This window comes from Temnothorax americanus, unplaced genomic scaffold (assembly GCF_048541705.1).
Source record: "Temnothorax americanus isolate GAGA-0224 unplaced genomic scaffold, ASM4854170v1 Scaffold1, whole genome shotgun sequence".
Taxonomy (NCBI): domain Eukaryota; kingdom Metazoa; phylum Arthropoda; class Insecta; order Hymenoptera; family Formicidae; genus Temnothorax; species Temnothorax americanus.
The window spans coordinates 7,344,352-7,362,218 of NW_027509230.1; the positions used below are offsets into that span (position 1 = coordinate 7,344,352).

Genomic DNA, 17,867 nt, shown 5'->3' on the forward strand with positions numbered 1-17,867 from the left:
ACGCTGTACGAAATCTCACAAACTAAAATAATTTTCTCCTTCTTTTTTCCCTTCTATTTTCTATATCGGGATGTCAGATTTTCTGTATTTATTAAATTACTACCTCGCGTGCAACACGTTTAAGGTTTTCGCGTGGAATCAGATTATTTCCTTAAAGCACTTATCACTCGAGAAATTGATTGATGTATCCGAGTTTGTGGAAAGTAACGAAAGAATATCTCGTCGAAACAGTTGGTAATCTAAAAGGATTGTTTGATATCTCAAATCGCTTCGGAAATGTTCGTTCGTTCGTTACTCCATGAATCCAGAGCATTAATCACTCCCTTCAGGTGTGCCCTACGGGGAAAAAACCCGGTTCTTGTAATTGTTCATTTAACTCGGGCATATTTGTTAATTCATTTAAAATTAATTTAAAGTACCATGCCCCGAGCGAAAAAGTGTATATGACGAGGCTCGCACGTTGGCTTCACGCTTAACCGCAGACTAAAATATGAATACTAAGCACGCAAAGGTACCCGTTAAATCCCAATGCGAAGAACATATACTTTCCTCAGTACGGATTCGTTAAACAGCAAACATGGAAGCACGTTTCATCGATGTGTCGCGGTGCATAATTTACTAACTTTCTTCGGCACTGCGATGCAATATCGCGGGGCACGTGCGCTTCATCAATTAATATATCTAATTACTATTTAATATCGCACGTAATAATATTTAATGCTTATGAGACTCGTAACCGAAGCATGTATTTGACTTTAACATACTGCTTCGTAAAAGCATGCAACGTAGTTCACTGCTACAATGTCAATATTAATGATCAGCGTTCTACGTACATTCAAGTCTAATAGAGTTGCGTATATAATAACGATATTAATAAAATACATTTCGTAAATATATAGATTGGTCAACTTAGGTCAAACTCAATTTCGCGACGATGCGCACGAATTTAACTTTAATCTCGAGTTTAATTTTGATTTTAATTTTGACTTTAATTTAATTTTTAATAACGTTTATTGAAGTAATATTCACCGTATATATACTTTCGGCGTGTGTATACAAATCTTGCATTCTGTAGTATTTATATACTGGCCACCCACGTCTCATCAAATTTGCACGTCTAGTCAAATTTGCACCGCCAACGCCGTTTGATAAATCGCGTCTAATTCACGCTTGTTAATCCTACCTACCATGGTGAGCATGGTGTTGGCGCTGTCGGTGCTCGTGTTGATCGTGGTCTCGGACGCCGTGCTGGAGCCCATGACCACGACTTTCGGCACTGTGCGGCAGCTACGGCTGCCGCCGGCCGACTTGAAGTTAAACCGTCGGATCGCGGACGACAGAAGATCGCTGTCCCGCCCGCCGCCGCCGCCGCCGTCGGCTCCATGCTGTCCTCGCGATGGCTGCGACTGCGATGTATCCCCCGTGTCACCCGCGTTACTTCCCAAACTGCCACATCTGGCTGCCGACTCACGACTCCTCGAACACCCCTGCAACAGTTCGGATTTACGGATTCGCGCGCGTACGTCCCTCGTAGCTTGTCATCCGTCACGCGAAGATCAATTGGAGCGATTTGTTAGAATTCGCCGATATGAGAAAAAAAAATTTGAAGAGGAATCCTTTATTTTTTTTCTTTCCATCACGATTCGCTTTGTTGGAGTTTATTTCAGTTAGTTTAAGGATGTTCTCTCTATAGGTACCGTCCCAACCAAAAGTATGCAGGAAATATTAAAAACTCTGATATTAATTCTCCAGGGATCCAAAGACAAAAAAATGTATATAAATAGTTACGGAACATCTAATAGAATGTAAAAGACGTAGATTTAGTGACTGTAAATAACTGTTACTACTATTTTTTTTTTAAGTTTCAAAAAAAATTGTAAATCGTTTCAAATTTCGTTGCTATATTTTTGTTTGTTGATGATCTGCTTGTGTGTAAAATATAATTACATTGGTAACATTTTTTAATGTTTACACTTTTCTCTGTAAAACCCTTTGTAAAACGGATATTCAAGAATTGATTACTTTTTATCTAAATTGTGAATCGATTTGAAATTTAGCCCCGAACTTTAAAAGAAAATACACAATATATATATATGATATTAAATTTTCGTCAACTTCGTTACATTTTAACTAACTCTTTAGAACACCCTTAAATGACTTTGATTATTGGAGATTCAACGATCGTGAGCAGAACATATAAAATAGAATAGAATAGTAAAGAAAATGAAGCTTAATCGAAGAATTGTTGCATTTTTCATGTGCGCTTACTTGGGACTTGTGTTCCGGGGTGGACGGTGGATTCGGTGTGCTCGGCAGCGAGCCCCCCGCAGGGGTACAGTGCCGCAGTCGCGCCAGGGCCGTGCGAAGCCCCTCCGTCACGAGGACCTTTTATTGCTCCCGATTTTTCGCCGCTACTCCTCGCGCCGCCTCCTTGTTCCTTCTCCTCACGTTCTCTTTACGATCCCTCAGCGGGGTACTCGAAATCCACCCTCCGTCACTCGCCACGGGGATGATCGTCCGCGGGGAAGTCGAGAGATTCGCCAATCCGCTATCTCGTGCCGCTGATTGTGTCCCGCGCCACTTATCAAACACCACATTCACCATTGCACACTTCCTCCGCCCTTACAACCCTCCGATTTTCTTTACCCCGTTTATCTTCTTTCCCTTACCTAAGACACAAAGTTGAGCAAAGTGTAATAAAATCAATCCGCGAGTATTGATTGCCGAGTCGTTTAATTAATAATTATGATCATTGAACAATCAGGAGTCATAATTCATGGAAACAATTAAAGTCAAGATAATAATAGTAGATCACAATTAAGTCATTAGCCATTAATCAGAAAAAGGATAGGCTTTTTGTTGATGTATTATAAATTAATAGAATATTTTTTAAAGATTGACTATTTAAAAAAAATTTATATTTATTAGTTATAAATAACAAGTTTTTTAGTTGTATGTAGATAAAAAAGAGAACACATTAAAATTATTCTCAATATATGGTAACTCTCATTTTTTAAATTTATATAAATAGTTTACGTTGTTTTGATGAGTTTTTGTCATAGCTGCATATAAAAATAGTTTTTTGATGATGGCAATTATTACGCAGGAAAAATTTTTTTATCGCGAAATATCAATGTATTATACAATAAATAATTAAGTCAATAATCTTTTATTTTGTAATTATCGAATAATTTATGATTATATATATATATATATATACATAGTTTTGATTAATAAGTGATCATTTTAATTGACAATTTACTGATGTATGATTATTTTAATCATAAATACACCTCCCATTAACACCTGTTTTAGCCGATTTTAGATAATTGTTTCCATTAAAACATTCATTAACTACGTGCCTTCTACCGTTTACGTTTTATTTATCGACGATGTGATAGAAGTACAGCGGGAAGTCCATGGGATATTAAATGGCATTAATCAATTACTAATCATCATAAAAATAATTACTTTTCAATACTGCCAGGAAAACTCCTCGATCGGGCCGTAGATAACGATCCCTCTCTGTGATTTAATGGCAGGCCTTGAACGAGAATTCGCGACGCATGGGACGAGCGAATATTAAAGCCTACACACCGAACGAAACACAGCAAGAGTTCTTGCAATACCGTATCTGTAGTACGGTAAACACACGGCCCCATATTCGATGCGAGACAACGGCGAGCTGTCGTGGCAATTTTCATTTTAGATTCACATCAGTTACTTACCGTGTACACGCGACTCGACGCGACGTTAGTATTTATCATACCAAAAGCAGCAGCTGCAAAAAGTTTCTATTAACGAGCTCTCGCAATGACGTGCCTTGAATAAAGTAAACACCGAAGTCGCGTGCACATGGTGAATAGTAATTTAAATTCGATCCGTGATTCTCTGAGATTTTTTTCCGTGAAACTTCGTCGTCTAAAATTACTTTGAATTAATATACCTTGCCATGTAGTTTCCGGTGATTTTTTTTTTTTTAGGATTTATTAAAATGGTACTTTTAGTATGATTTTAATTAATACTTGTGTACAATAATCAATGCCGAGTATAAAAAATGATGGTAATTAAAACAGTCGATATAAATATTAGTACATAAATTACTATAAACGTAAAAGCAAAATTTTCCCATGACGATTCATATATTTTTTCACATTTTTTTACCTTTATTTATATAATATCTTCAAAGAGCAAAAGCTAAACAGAACTTTATATAATTTTTAATAGCTCTCAAATATATTTGTCAAAATAGTATTGCTATTTATTGATTGACATTAAAGAGGATCTTGTTATTTTCAAATATATTCCAACTTTGTTTATTTCAGTTATAATTTTTATCTGTACCAGAATTCTAACTAAATAAACGACCCATAGAACGCGACGAGATTTTATCGTTCTATATAAAAATATGGACGTCATACGATTACGTTTAACAAGTGAAGAGATCGTAAAGTTAGTGTTTTGCACCGAACTCGGGACGCTGCGAGGGACGCTGTCATTTACCGTGCAGTAAGCTGTCCCGTGAACTTCCTCTATTACCTTATATATCACCCGTCAATCTCTCGGTCGTACACGTAGCCCTGTTACTCTGTTGCAAAATATTCTTGTGCTCCCGTAGCATCGTCACTCCCTCTCTCTCTCTCTCTCTCTCTCTCCCTTTTCGTAAAAAATTCCGAACGTCTGTAAAAGGAGCACAAAGGGGCCAGGTGAGGCGAAGCGAGAGACGAGGGGACGAACAGAAGGATACAAAGGGCAGGGCGTTTGTACTTTACGTACGTATGCTTTACGTAAGTCTCGCTTCGATGAGTTCGAATTTTAGTTTAATTTCGATTCAGTCCCACTTATATATACCCACGTTTGACGATCGAAAATCTCGAGGGGACGAACTCTCGAGCGCGCGCGTGCGATGACGCGTGCCTCGGGGGAAAAAAAATTGCGCTCGTAAATCAGGCGTGGTAAAACGTATTACGCTCATAAATTGGGCGGGAAAGACATATCTGTTAACCCTCTATTGAGAATGGAGAACCAAGGTATCCGCAAATTTGTGCTCGAAGTGAAGGAGTATCGATTTCTGCGCCCAATTTTCTAAATCGCGGTTGGATTTATTGCTATTACGTCTCTTCTTAAAACATCTCTCTGGCATCTCTTCATATTTGCATCGGAACAAGATTTAACAAGGAAGCGGCACGTAATGTAAATCCAAATAGGTATATATGTTTAATTCCCCCCGGCCCCCCCCCCAAATCGTAGATAGTTTTGACAGGGTAATTTGCAACGGTTTAATATTTTTGCAATCCCGCGAAACGAAGGACATGTATAGAAAAATAAACATATAATTTTACAAAGCTTTGTACAAAACTGCACGCAGATTGGTTATTACGTTGCGGGCAATGTTTGGCCGTGGCAGCGTCGAAGGAAAAACAAAACACTCACTATTTCATTGTAACAATATGGAAACCACTTTGACATGAAGTTTCGAAAATGTATAGCCGAGATTTACGACTGGCTATTGTTTTGTAAAAGCTTTTTTTAACTGTCGACAGAATCCCGAATCGTTTATTGTTTATTGTATCAAAATCCAGCGGGGGAAAAAAAATGCGCTACGCGAACGCGCGGCTTCAATCCGCCGTGCAATCCTATTTTCGGTCCAATCGTCGAAATTATTTCGCGCCACAACGAATTAACCCCCGTGTTAACTATTTTGTAGTGTTCGGCTTTGTATTCGCCGAAGTCTAAATCGGATACGCGTTAAATACACCTTACGTGAAAAACGCGGAAATATTTTTAGCACCAATTTGTCATATAAACGGTGAATTAGCTTTTCCGGATATTACGGCCGCATGGAGTGCGATGCCGTGTACACGGGCACACGTACCCGCACTACCCACACAGTCGCACGTCCTTCCCCACGTCCCGTCCGAGTAAACGCATCGATTAATTATAATACGGCCACGTTTCTCTGAAAACGCTTCTCCGACGATGACGGATTTCTCATCGGCTAAGCCTGTGTGTTTCGCGTCGCGTAACGCGATGGACACATGGCCTGAAATGAAGTCGTTATTAGTTGAACGGGACGGAAAAAGGGGAAGTGCAATATATATATATAAACATATTGTATGATATAATGCAAATGATATATATGATATGTCGGGAACACGTTAATTATATAGAATCGACCGCGAATTGGTAAAGGAACTCGTAAATGAAAAGTAAGCTGAAACTCCGAGCTATAAATATTGTAAATCCCCATATTGTAATTTTGCTAATATTGAAATAGCGTACGGGCTTATATATTCGCATTTCATTAACGTATATAATTATTTGAATCTACGTAAAAGCGACTATGCAATATTGTCCTCCAGTGATTTTAAATTATCGCACAGATATAGGTTTCATATCGAATAATGACGGGAATATAGAGAACAAAGTTTTTAATTGAATTTCATAATATTTTTTAATAATGCGCGAATCCATTTTATTGTTCTTTTTTTGTATAAGGCTTCTTTACGCCGCGTCAACAGTCTATATATCACAATTACCGTGACAGCATATATATTCATTACTGGCAATATTTTCCAATAATAAAATTTATCATCGTTTTTATAATTTTAAAAGCGTGACTATATAACTCTTCGTCGTAATTCAAAAATAAATATTAATCGATCTTTTAGGCTGTAATTTGGCATTGTAATTAGCTTTTAAATGACTGCGAGTTTGGAAAAGTATTATGAAATTGTATGTTATTCCAATTGAACTCGTTATTGTTGAAAGTAGAATTTCATGGAAGAGGGGGGCGAATATAACGTTAACCATTACACGTGAGTATAAATTCGGTACTCGTAGATATCTGATTGTATTTTCGAGCTTGTTCATCGAACGGGTTTCGATATGCCAGCATAGTCGCCAAAAGCGACTCGGTTCATTTTTCAAATGTGAACTTTCCTCGCTCGAGCGCCCTCGTGATACGATGGTTCGATTTCGCCGGATGGCGGCCTACACGAGAGCACGTCGAACGTGACAAATCTGATAGCAATTAACTTCCGTATAGGTGGCGACGATTAATCGGTGGATTAATATCGGAACTGATCGTTTGTGCGACGAAAATTACATCGCGATAGAATATCTCTCGGAGCTGCGAGTGATGGAAGTCGAGTGATTAGGTCGTCGGGTGGTAAGGGCGAATTTAGGAGGCTTAAGGGGTTCCAAGAGACGTAATACGCTCGGATTGACGTGGGAATTTCGATTAACTTTGCGAAAATCTAACTGGACACCGCATATGCACCGGTACGACGTAATGTAAACGAAACTATTCCATTATTTAATCAACTGCAATGGTAATTCATGCAACTCTCTAAATAGTTTGATTGTATTTCACATCTTTTCAATGTGATAAATCAGTATTGCAGCATTCACACCGCTGCACGCTGACTGCAACAGCATCCAATTTGAAGGCGTATAACACGTAATTGACGTTACCTTTTCAAATTGTAGAAGATTTTTCCAAGCTGTTATATTAAACAGTGTGTAGGCAGTATTAATTGTTTTTTAGCAGAATTGCCTTAAAAGTTAACTTTTAGTTCTTTCACTCTTAATTGTGATTAATTAAGATAATTTCAAGCAAGTTCTAAATTTCTAGAAAATAACTTTTAACAAAATCTGTCTAAGAAATTAAAATAAATATCTATGACGATGGATTGACATATTACTATAAATATGGAAATTAATACAAACATAAAATAGTAAATATAAATGTGAATATAAGTAATCCTAAAAGATTAATATAAAGCTTCTTCCAGATATATTAAGACGAAACAACAAAATGTTTGAATAAAAATTTGATAAAAGCTTATTGAATTGATTTAAAAAGTAGAAACACGCTTATATATATAATAATAAGAGAAATAGGATCGTAACGATCGTAACGATATACAAACAATTAGAATCAAAAGCCATGCGATCCAAGTTTGTTGGAAAAATTATATGTATATATATAGACATATATGTATACAGAAACTAATATAAGGCTGTCAAAGACCTAAGCTTGGATCGCATGGCTTTTGATTCTAATTGTTCTTATATATATATATATATATATATATATATATATATAATGGTTAAATTTAAGTGGTTAAATATCAATAGGAAATTAATTTTCATAAATTTTTAATATTATGCGATATCGGTTTTTCTCAGTTTATATACAATAAATATTATACATAAACTATATATAGTTGTAGATATATATACTATAAATAATAAAATGTATTACATTATAATATTAATATAATAATAATAATACTAATGATTATAATAAATTAATAAAACACCTATCAAAATTACTACAATGAATTAGTACAACAATTTGAGTATAGCACGGTCGGAACCTAAACTAGCGTTTATATTGCATATCGATAAATCTGCCACTAGTTAGGGGGCAATAACGGGGATGGGAGTGTGCAAGAGAAGTTACGACGACGAATAGGGGGGTAGGTCGAGATGATGCAAGATATGGTACGAGGGAACGTAAGCCGATCGACCTGGTTAACCTACATAAAGAAAGGGAGAGAGAAGGAGGAGGATAGGGTGCCTCTTTCCCTTCGTGCCCCCCCCCCCTCGTTCCCAACTGTTCGACGTTCTCACGTCACAAAAAAGAAACTTTATCCGATTCTCTCACTCTCCCTTCCCTTCTCTGGATAATCTCTATCTTTTTCCATCGGCCAGAGAGACCAGGTGGAAAACTCGGTGCACGGTTGGTGCCGACGACTTGGACGATCAAGTGTTTTCACGAGAAGAACCGCGATGCTCCAGCGCGATGATTGGCACCCAGGAAAAGTGAAGATTTCTCGTTAACACGGTGTGTGTTACGGATCGAGAATTGAAATTGATACAACCGCGCTTCAGATCGTGTTGTTGGAGACAACAACTAATGATCTCTACGTTTGTTCGTATGTATAATAATAGGATCGTGACGACGTAGGCGTGATATTCATTTTTTCTTTATTTTTATTATAACACGAAATGTTAATTTATTGAAATTAAATCGGTTTTAATTCATTTCTCATATGCTAGACGGTAATATGTCATGTTAAATACATACATGACAATGTAAATTTAAAGTTGTAATGTCAACGTGAATTAAGCTTCAGTATATAATTTGCTGTAACTTTTCAAATTGTAGCGTAGAGTTGTTATATTTGTAATGTAAACAAAAGAGAAAAAAATTTACTCAGCCGAGTCTAATTTTAAAGAATATATTACTATAGCCACCATTAGACGGCGTTTTGATGCACGTTGGTTAAAATTAAGCGAAGAATTCACAGCGTAAGTAGAATAAGTCAACAATATGTATATAGGGCTCAGTTTGTATATGCGCGAGTCCATATTTAAAACAAAACGTTGCAATGATAGACTTAGCTCATTCTTCTTCGACGAGCCTCTCAAACTTTTCAATTTATCTCTTTTCCATCCCTCTGGCTCTATTGTCTCTAGAACTTTAAAACTCCCAGTTAATTTTAACTAACTTGAATTTATCGAAAGGGTGCTAAAGGTTAAAAATTGCCACGATAAGTCACAGTTTCTTCGCACTGAATGTTCGCGAGCATTCTCATTTGACGTAATACATGTGGATTGTGGCATACGGCATATATAAAATACTGCGGTGCAAAAGAACTATCTCGTTAATTGGCCAGCTGGCAAAACGCAGTAGCCACGCATACCTCCGCGAGTCGGTGATTCGTTATCATCGAAACGGGTCACGGTTTCGATATGTTCTTTCACACGCTTCGATTCTCGCGCGCCCGACAGATGAGTCGTTTGCCACGACCTCCGTTCCCCCGTTTACCTATCATCGAAACGTAAATACGGCACAACCCCCAATAATCCGAATTCATCGGTAGTCGGAATTCTTTCCCGAATATAGAGCTTGTTTTACGCCCACACGGAGGGCTAGGTATGTACGTGCCTAGGTTCCGTAATTTCGAGGGGTAGATGAGAATGGAGATTAGTAAAACCATCTTGTTTCTAATGCTAAATATAACACATCATTTCTTTATCTTAATCTGAAATTCATACCAGGGCAGATCTCAGATGACATTTGAATTGCTCAAATATTCCCAAGATAGGTTCTGCATAATAGCTCGAGAAAATCTATCGCGATCCAAGTTGAATTGTATTTCGCGCCTCTTCCGAAGAGATCACCTGGTAGTACCCGCCTCTCCATGCCAATGTTACCACAGGTTAAAAGTAAAATAAAACTTTTTCCCCGCTACGATGGCGCTCCTGCGACGCGTCTCATGCTTCATTCCAATTTTTTGTGCCAAATAGACCACACGCGTTTATTTTCCAGAAAACGAATATGGGTAAGAAAAGCAGAAAACGGTCGATTGAACACGACGAGGAAAAGGAGAATAAATGGAAGAAACGATTCCGACGTCTGGAGAGACGAATAAAGAACATCCATCGCAGTAAGTTGACGAGGTTATCAATATTACGACACGCATAGGCCACACGTACAGGTTAGGCCTGTTACGTACCGGACTAGGTCCGGGGCCGCGTCTGCACGAACAGGAGTTCGACCGGACGTAAGCAAGATGCGTAGGCCACACGTACAGGTTAGGCCTGTTACGTACCGGATTAGATCCGGGGCTGCGGACAGTAGTCCGACCGGACGTAGACAAGATGCGTAGGCTACACGAACAGGTTAGGCCTGTTTCGTACCGGATTAGATCCGGGGCCACGTTTGCACGGACAGGAGTTCGAACCGACGCAAACAAGACGCGCAGGCCGTGCGTACAGGTTAAGCCTGTTTCGTACCGGCGTAGATCCGAGATCGCGCTTGCTTAAACGCAAACATGAGACGCTGGCCATACGTACAGGTTAAGCCCGTGACGTTACCGAATTAGATCCGGGGCCGCGTTTTGCCTTAATAAAAGACAGACAAAAGTTTGTTTAGACGCAAAAGCGCACGCAAAAATTGAGAAAGTTTTCACACTCAAATGATTTCAGATCGCAACGACGTTCCTGAGTCGTCACCAACAACGCAGCAATCCGTTTCGGAGACCGAGGAGCCCTTAGCCCCTATACAAGGGACACCACCGCCAGAGGATCTGGTCCAAACGGTCGATCAACCGCTAGAGGCGAACCAGGTCGACGATAACGTTCTCAAAGCACTAGGAGAGCGCGTGGCAGTTGACAAGCCACTAGGAGCCCCGATATTCGAAGAAATCGTACTAAGATGGACAGATCTCTTCAAAGCCGGTCTTCCAAAGGAAGAAAAATCTTTGCTGTTGAAGAAATACGGAACACCAGAGAATTGCTTGTTCATAAATCCACCCAAGATAAATCCCGAGGTAAAAGCTTCTCTCAATGAAGCATTCATAACCAGAGACACTCGCTTAGTTGACAAGCAAGAGAAAGTAACCGTCTGCCTGGCTGTATTGGGGACAACTTTATCGGATTTACTGAAAGGTCAGTCCGTCGATAAATTAACGCTTCTGGAAAGATTGAGCGATATAGGAAGGTTGCTAGTAGATCTACAACGGGAGGAGACTCTCACGAGGAGAGCCCTGATCCTCCCTAACCTCAATGCATCGGTTAGAGAAGCCCTTAAAGCTACAGTCGTGGATGAGTGGCTCTTCGGGAAGCAGTTAGAAGAGAACCTTAAGACGGCGAAGACGCTAGAGCATTCCGCTAAAGGACTGAGCAAGACAACACCGAAAGTACCTCCCAGTCGCATATCAAAAAACTCCAAAGGTCCGTTCCGTCAACAGACCTACAAACGACAGTCCACGACGACGGGCGGACAAAGAAAACCTTACAGTCAGCGATACTCGGGATACCGGAAGTCGGAACACGATCGATATCCGAGACACGATCGATATCCCCAGAAGAAACGTTATTAGATCCGGTAAGGAAATTTGCCGGGCGTCTTAGATATTTCCATACAAAATGGGAAGAAATCACCACGGACGCGGTTGTCTTAGAATGGATATCGGGAATAAAGCTACCGTTAGAGGAAACAATTTGTCAAAAATCGATTCCAAGAGAGACGGATTGGTCGCCTGTAGAAATATCACAAATATTAGAACAACTTGAAGAATTACTGACAAAGGGGGCAATCGAGGAATGTGAGAACGTCCAAGGAGAATTCATATCACCAATTTTCCTTACGCCGAAAGCGGACGGCACTAATCGTTTTATTTTGAATTTGAAAGAATTAAACAAATTCTTAGAGACAGAGCACTTCAAATTAGAGGATATCCGGACAGCAAGAGATCTTTTGCGCCAGGATTCATTTATGGTAACGCTAGACCTGAAAGACGCATATTATGTAGTCCCGATTAAAAAATCGCACCGAAAATACTTACGTTTTAGGTTTAGGGAAAAACTCTTCGAGTTTTGCTGCCTTCCTTTTGGACTGAATATTGCGCCTTACATATTCACAAAAATTATGAGACCGGTGGTAGCATATCTAAGAAAGTTGGGACACATCTCTGTTACATACCTAGATGATCTTCTTTTAATCGGTAACTCTTATCAACTTTGCCTAAAAAATCGAGATGAAACTCGCGATCTATTACAGGAGTTAGGTTTTGTGATTAATGAGGAGAAAAGTCAGCTCGAACCCTCAAAGATTCGAAAATATCTAGGATTTCAACTAAATTCTAAAAGGATGCTAATCGAGCTCCCCGATTCTAAAAGAATCAAGGTACTGTCCGATATCCTAAAATTTGAAAAATTACGCTCATGCACGATACGGGAATTCGCGTCTTTCGTTGGAACACTCGGGGCATGCTGTCGAGCGGTACGCTACGGTTGGGTGTACATGAAGAGCCTTGAAAGGGAAAAGACGCTAGCATTGATAGCGAATAACGACAATTTTGAAAAGACAATGATCCTATCAAATAATATTAGAGAGGATCTAGTTTGGTGGAAATCAAACATTATGTCGGCAAATAATCCTATTGAGATAGAAAATTACGAAACGGAGATTTTCTCAGACGCGTCCCAATCAGGCTGGGGTGTAAGCTGTGAAGATGAGAAATCCTACGGACATTGGGATGAGGAAGATAGGAAACACCAGATTAATTACTTGGAGCTTCTTGTGGCGTTCTTTGGGCTTAAATGTTTCGCGAAAGATTTAAGAAATTGTAACGTACTATTGAGGATCGATAATACGACAGCTATTGCGTATATTAATCGGATGGGTGGCACACGGTACAAAAATCTTAGTAAACTTGCTAAGGATATTTGGAGCTGGTGCGAGCAAAGAAATCTGTGGATCTTTGCTTCCTATATCCGTTCGGAAGGAAATACGATAGCTGACTTAGAATCAAGAAGAAGAGAACACGAAACAGAATTTAGTCTGTCGGGATATGCGTTCAACGAGATATGTCGGGTGTTCGGAAAACCCGAGATTGACCTTTTCGCAAGCAGAATAAACGCAAAATGTGCACGTTATGTCTCTTGGCGGAAAGATCCAAATGCGTTGACTATCGACGCATTCACAGTCAATTGGCAAACATATTATTTTTACGCATTCCCTCCTTTCTCAGTAATTCTAAAGATGTTGAGAAAGATCCAATCTGATCGGGCTCGAGGCGTAATAGTTGTCCCTCATTGGCCATCACAAGCGTGGTACCCACTTTGTATGGACATGTTTGAATCGGAACCGATTTATTTCAAACCAGATATGCATCTCTTACTCTCTTCGTGTAGGGAACCACATCCCTTATGGAGGCGCCTTACCCTGGTAGCCGGAATATCATGCGGCAAGCCCTCGCACTAAAAGGAATACCAGAAGACGCCTTGGACATAGCAGTTTCGTCCTTAAGCGATTCGTCCGTACGTCAGTACGAAACGGCTTACAAAAAATGGTGGTCTTATTGTCAAGAGAACCACATCGACGCCTTCACGATTTCAATCCCGAATATTTTAAGCTTTCTTTCAAGAGAATTTCACACTGGAGCGTCGTACGGGACGATAAATAGCTATCGCTCGGCTATCGCATTTATATTGGGACCAGAAATCGGCCAAGACGACAGGGTAAAAAAGTTTTGCAGAGGCGTCTCGAAGAAACGACCACCGAAACCAAAATACAACTCGACTTGGGACCCAAGGATCGTGATAGATTTTTTGGGAAAATGGACACCGAACAACGAGTTAGACCTAGAAAAACTTTCATTGAAACTCGTCACGCTGCTCGCTCTAATAACAGGTCACAGATTTCAGACCTTAGCACTCATAGATGTGCGGAATATCGAAAAAGCAAGAAACTTAATCGAGATAAAGATTCCAGCGAGGATCAAAACTTCGCGGCCAGGAAGAGAACAACCAACGTTAATAGTTCCGTTCTACCTTCAGAATAGAGATATCTGCGTGGCATCCACACTGGAAGCGTATATGGAACGAACTCGAGAATTGCGAGGCAGATGTACAAGCCTCTTTATTTCGTTCAAAAAGCCTTACAAGGCTGTATCAACGCAGACCCTAAGCCGCTGGGTTAAGTCGACACTAACGATAAGCGGAGTGGATACGAAGACATTTTCAGCATACAGCACGCGTCACGCTTCGACTTCAGCGGCAAAAAGGAGCGGCGTCAGCATAGATACAATTAAGAAGACAGCAGGTTGGACCATAGCTTCAGAGACATTCGCCAAGGTCTACAACCTAAGGGTGAGAGAAGAAAAAGAAGTATTTGCAAGGGCAATTCTAGAACAGTAAGCATTAGGAATATAACTCCCTGCAAAAAAAAAAAAAATAAATAAAAAAAAAAAAAAAAAATAAAAAATAAACGCACTTCTGCCGTAATAGGCTTTAAACGTCTACCAGGTGATCTTGAGGAAGAGGCGCGAAATACAATTGTACGATTAAACGAACTTACCTGTAAGTGAAGTTCTATCGTAATTGTATGTAGCGCCTCTTCCGAAGAGATCACTTCCCACCCACCCATAGCTAAGAGACCTTAGCCCCTAAGAATTACGGCAGCACTTTAAAGAAATGAAGCATGAGACGCGTCGCAGGAGCGCCATCGTAGCGGGGAAAAAGTTTTATTTTACTTTTAACCTGTGGTAACATTGGCATGGAGAGGCGGGTACTACCAGGTGATCTCTTCGGAAGAGGCGCTACATACAATTACGATAGAACTTCACTTACAGGTAAGTTCGTTTAATCGTACAATAGTTGAATGGTTTAAACTGACCCAACACACACACACACACACACACACACACACACACACACACACACACACACACACACACACACACACACACACACACACACACACACACACACACACACACACACACACACACACACACACACACACACACACACACATCATACGTCAACCGATACGTAATTTGCGGGACGTTTTCTGAAAATTTTGTTTACGGCGAGTGTGAAAAGTATTTCTCTAATATCCGTCAAACAAATATGAAAATGTTTAAATTAAAATTTCAATTTACGATGTATAATATATAGTGTGAATGGTGAAAGGTGGAGGTACGAGGTACAATTGTAAATATTTCGTGACAGTTCTCATATGTCTAACTGACAGATAATTTATAGCGAGATTAAAAAGACATGTAAACGGACTAACACCATGATAAGTTGTATACAAATGAAAGTCAATTCTTGATATTTGACTCGCGTGACATTTACTTGCAGGCAGCTTGCATGTAACTTTAAAAGTGACAGAGAGATTACATAAGTTTGCAGTATTCACAATGAAAAATGCACGCTATATATTTCACCAGATGCTACGATGTCACAGTTCTCTCTCTCTCTCTCCCTTTCTCTCTTTTGCGCGCGCGCACACACGTTCTTTCTCTCTTTGGGAACATATTATAAAAATATTACAGATACTAAAAATCGTAAAATATATATATTGGATATTTTTCTTCCTTTTTTTAAATATTGACATTTTCGCTCATTATAAGTATTACTTTGCTTAATAATATATTTTTTGCATATTTTTGCTCGTACATTTAAGTATCGGAATTCAGCAATTCAAATGCCTTGAATATCACGAACATACGCTCGCTGCTAATTAATTCAGGTTATAGAGGTTGTACAGTGCTACGTTGGACGGTTACGCTATGGTTTGAAGTTCAAATGCATTTAATCGCATTGCGACGGGAGAGAATGAGAGTAAGAGACAAGCTTAGTAGAGAAGAATATCTATTAGAGGGAAGAGAGTCAAGAGAGCAAGGAAGAGAATGTACATTAGAGAATGAGCGGGAATTAAGGGAGATATTTATCGGACAGAAAACAGAGGCGACAAAGATATTATTATGTTCTGCGAGGAGAGTCCTTTTCGAGCGTCAAACAGAAATGCATTGCATATAAATTGGACGTCAAATGCGTTTGCATTAAAGCAAGTATAATTGAGAGCAAATAGAAAAGCGAAAGAGAGAAATATAGAAAAGGGGAAAGAGAGAAGAAGTGAAGAAAAGATATGCGTCAGATTTAATTAATCGAATTAATCAAATGGATTGTTTTAAAAGTACGTTAAATCGAAACTCACATACATTCTGACACATACATCCCCTCTCTTTTTCATTATTTTCCTATCGTTATTTTCCTAATAAGGTTAAAATTGATAACGACAATGTTGATCGATCAAAATTGACCTTTCTTTGTGTTCAAATTTCTATTCAAATATCTAAAACGCTCATTTAAACGGTATGCATAATTTATGAATGAACATTGTAAACATAAATTTATAGCAAAATCATTAAAAAATAAGTTTTTTTTTCTTCTTCTAATCTTCAGGAAATAGATTTTTGGTATATATCTTAAGAATTATTTGTGAAAATTAAAATATATCTATTAAGTATTTATATATTTATATGCATTTTTATTAGGACGTTAAAAAGTGACATTTTTAACAATGCTTTCAAAGTCGATAAGAAGAGGGTTAATTTGAGAATAATTGTAACATCGGGGAGTAAAACATCGCATCGTTTTCCAATGATTGTTTCTTTCGCGATTATTTATTGCTACATAGTATAGCTCTGAAATTCATTGGATTCTCATTATTGAAAAATATTCCCATGTCGCATTTATAAAATATGATTTTGATTTAGCGCGCCTTTGCCAGACGAGCGATTCCATTTCATACATTACGAAGTTTTCGTTCGGCTTTGACGTTCCTGAAAGTCGCCCAATTCAATCGGAAGCGGACGAGAATTGCGCGCATTGCCGATCCACCCGTCTAAATGCGTACCTATATAAGTTCGCAAAGATTATTCCGACTGTCGGGCGAAAGGTTATCGGATTTCTTCGACACGCCGACCACGTACGGATGCGCGTCTATATACGGGCGGGATACTCACTTCGAGTTTGGAAGAAATTGGACGTCCGGTCTGAGTTTCCGGCTAGAGAAAGGAGGCGATCGTGTCGAAGCTGAAATTCGGCTTCGGCCGAGAGACTCGGCCCAGGCACGTCTCGCATCATCGTCCCGACCTACATTCGATCGGCCACCGCGTTCGACAACAAGCTGCTCACGCGGTTAGTAACCGGGAATTGAAACCGATGTAACCGCGGCGAGAGGTCAATTTTCGGAAACTGCGGGAATTTAGCTTTAGGATTTCGTTCCTCGCGGTCCAATTGTCATGAATGAGCATTAGGATTGGTTTTTTATGCGTTTAACTTCGGAAATCCCCCATTATCCGGATCCCCTTCCGAGACAATGGGGAAAAAAGGTAGAAATATGAGATTCCTATATAACGTAGCGTTGACCCAATTTACCGGTACTAATTAAAACGGGTGATCTATATAATTTATGTCACTTAGCAGTACCATAAATATAATTTACATTTTTATCTAGACATCTCTTCAACAGAGTGCACTGCAAATCCAAG

At 39.3% G+C, this 17,867-nt stretch overlaps 3 protein-coding genes across 9 annotated transcripts in view; 2 read left to right on the plus strand and 1 right to left on the minus strand.

Moving 5' to 3' along the window:
• LOC143893642 (uncharacterized) overlaps nucleotides 1-17,867 on the minus strand; it is a 47,544-nt gene that overhangs the window by 22,478 nt on the left and 7,199 nt on the right. For 4 of the 6 annotated variants that reach the window (XM_077399265.1, XM_077399293.1, XM_077399283.1 and 1 more), the window contains exons 2-3: nucleotides 2,269-2,669; nucleotides 1,188-1,487 (exon numbers count right to left, since the gene is read on the minus strand). In XM_077399265.1, the coding sequence (XP_077255391.1) occupies nucleotides 1,188-1,259 (72 nt within the window). In that variant the 5' untranslated portion in view covers nucleotides 1,260-1,487; nucleotides 2,269-2,669. Of the gene's footprint in view, nucleotides 1-1,187; nucleotides 1,488-2,268; nucleotides 2,670-3,471; nucleotides 3,863-4,539; nucleotides 4,681-17,867 lie in introns of those variants that run through there. The other 2 variants (XM_077399258.1, XM_077399274.1) reach the window with 2 other exon arrangements.
• LOC143893682 (5'-3' exonuclease PLD3) overlaps nucleotides 1-17,867 on the plus strand; it is an 86,897-nt gene that overhangs the window by 20,266 nt on the left and 48,764 nt on the right. The window lies entirely within an intron of this gene.
• LOC143895453 (uncharacterized) lies at nucleotides 10,237-14,792 on the plus strand. 2 transcript variants are annotated; one of them, XM_077402563.1, is made up of 3 exons: nucleotides 10,238-10,463; nucleotides 11,005-11,905; nucleotides 13,717-14,792. In XM_077402563.1, the coding sequence occupies exons 1-2, from the start codon at nucleotides 10,355-10,357 to the stop codon at nucleotides 11,898-11,900; spliced, it is 1,005 nt and encodes a 334-aa protein (XP_077258689.1). In that variant the 5' UTR covers nucleotides 10,238-10,354; the 3' UTR covers nucleotides 11,901-11,905; nucleotides 13,717-14,792. The 2 variants fall into 2 exon arrangements, with proteins under 2 accessions (XP_077258681.1, XP_077258689.1); XM_077402555.1 differs by having other exon boundaries at nucleotides 10,237-10,463; nucleotides 11,005-14,792.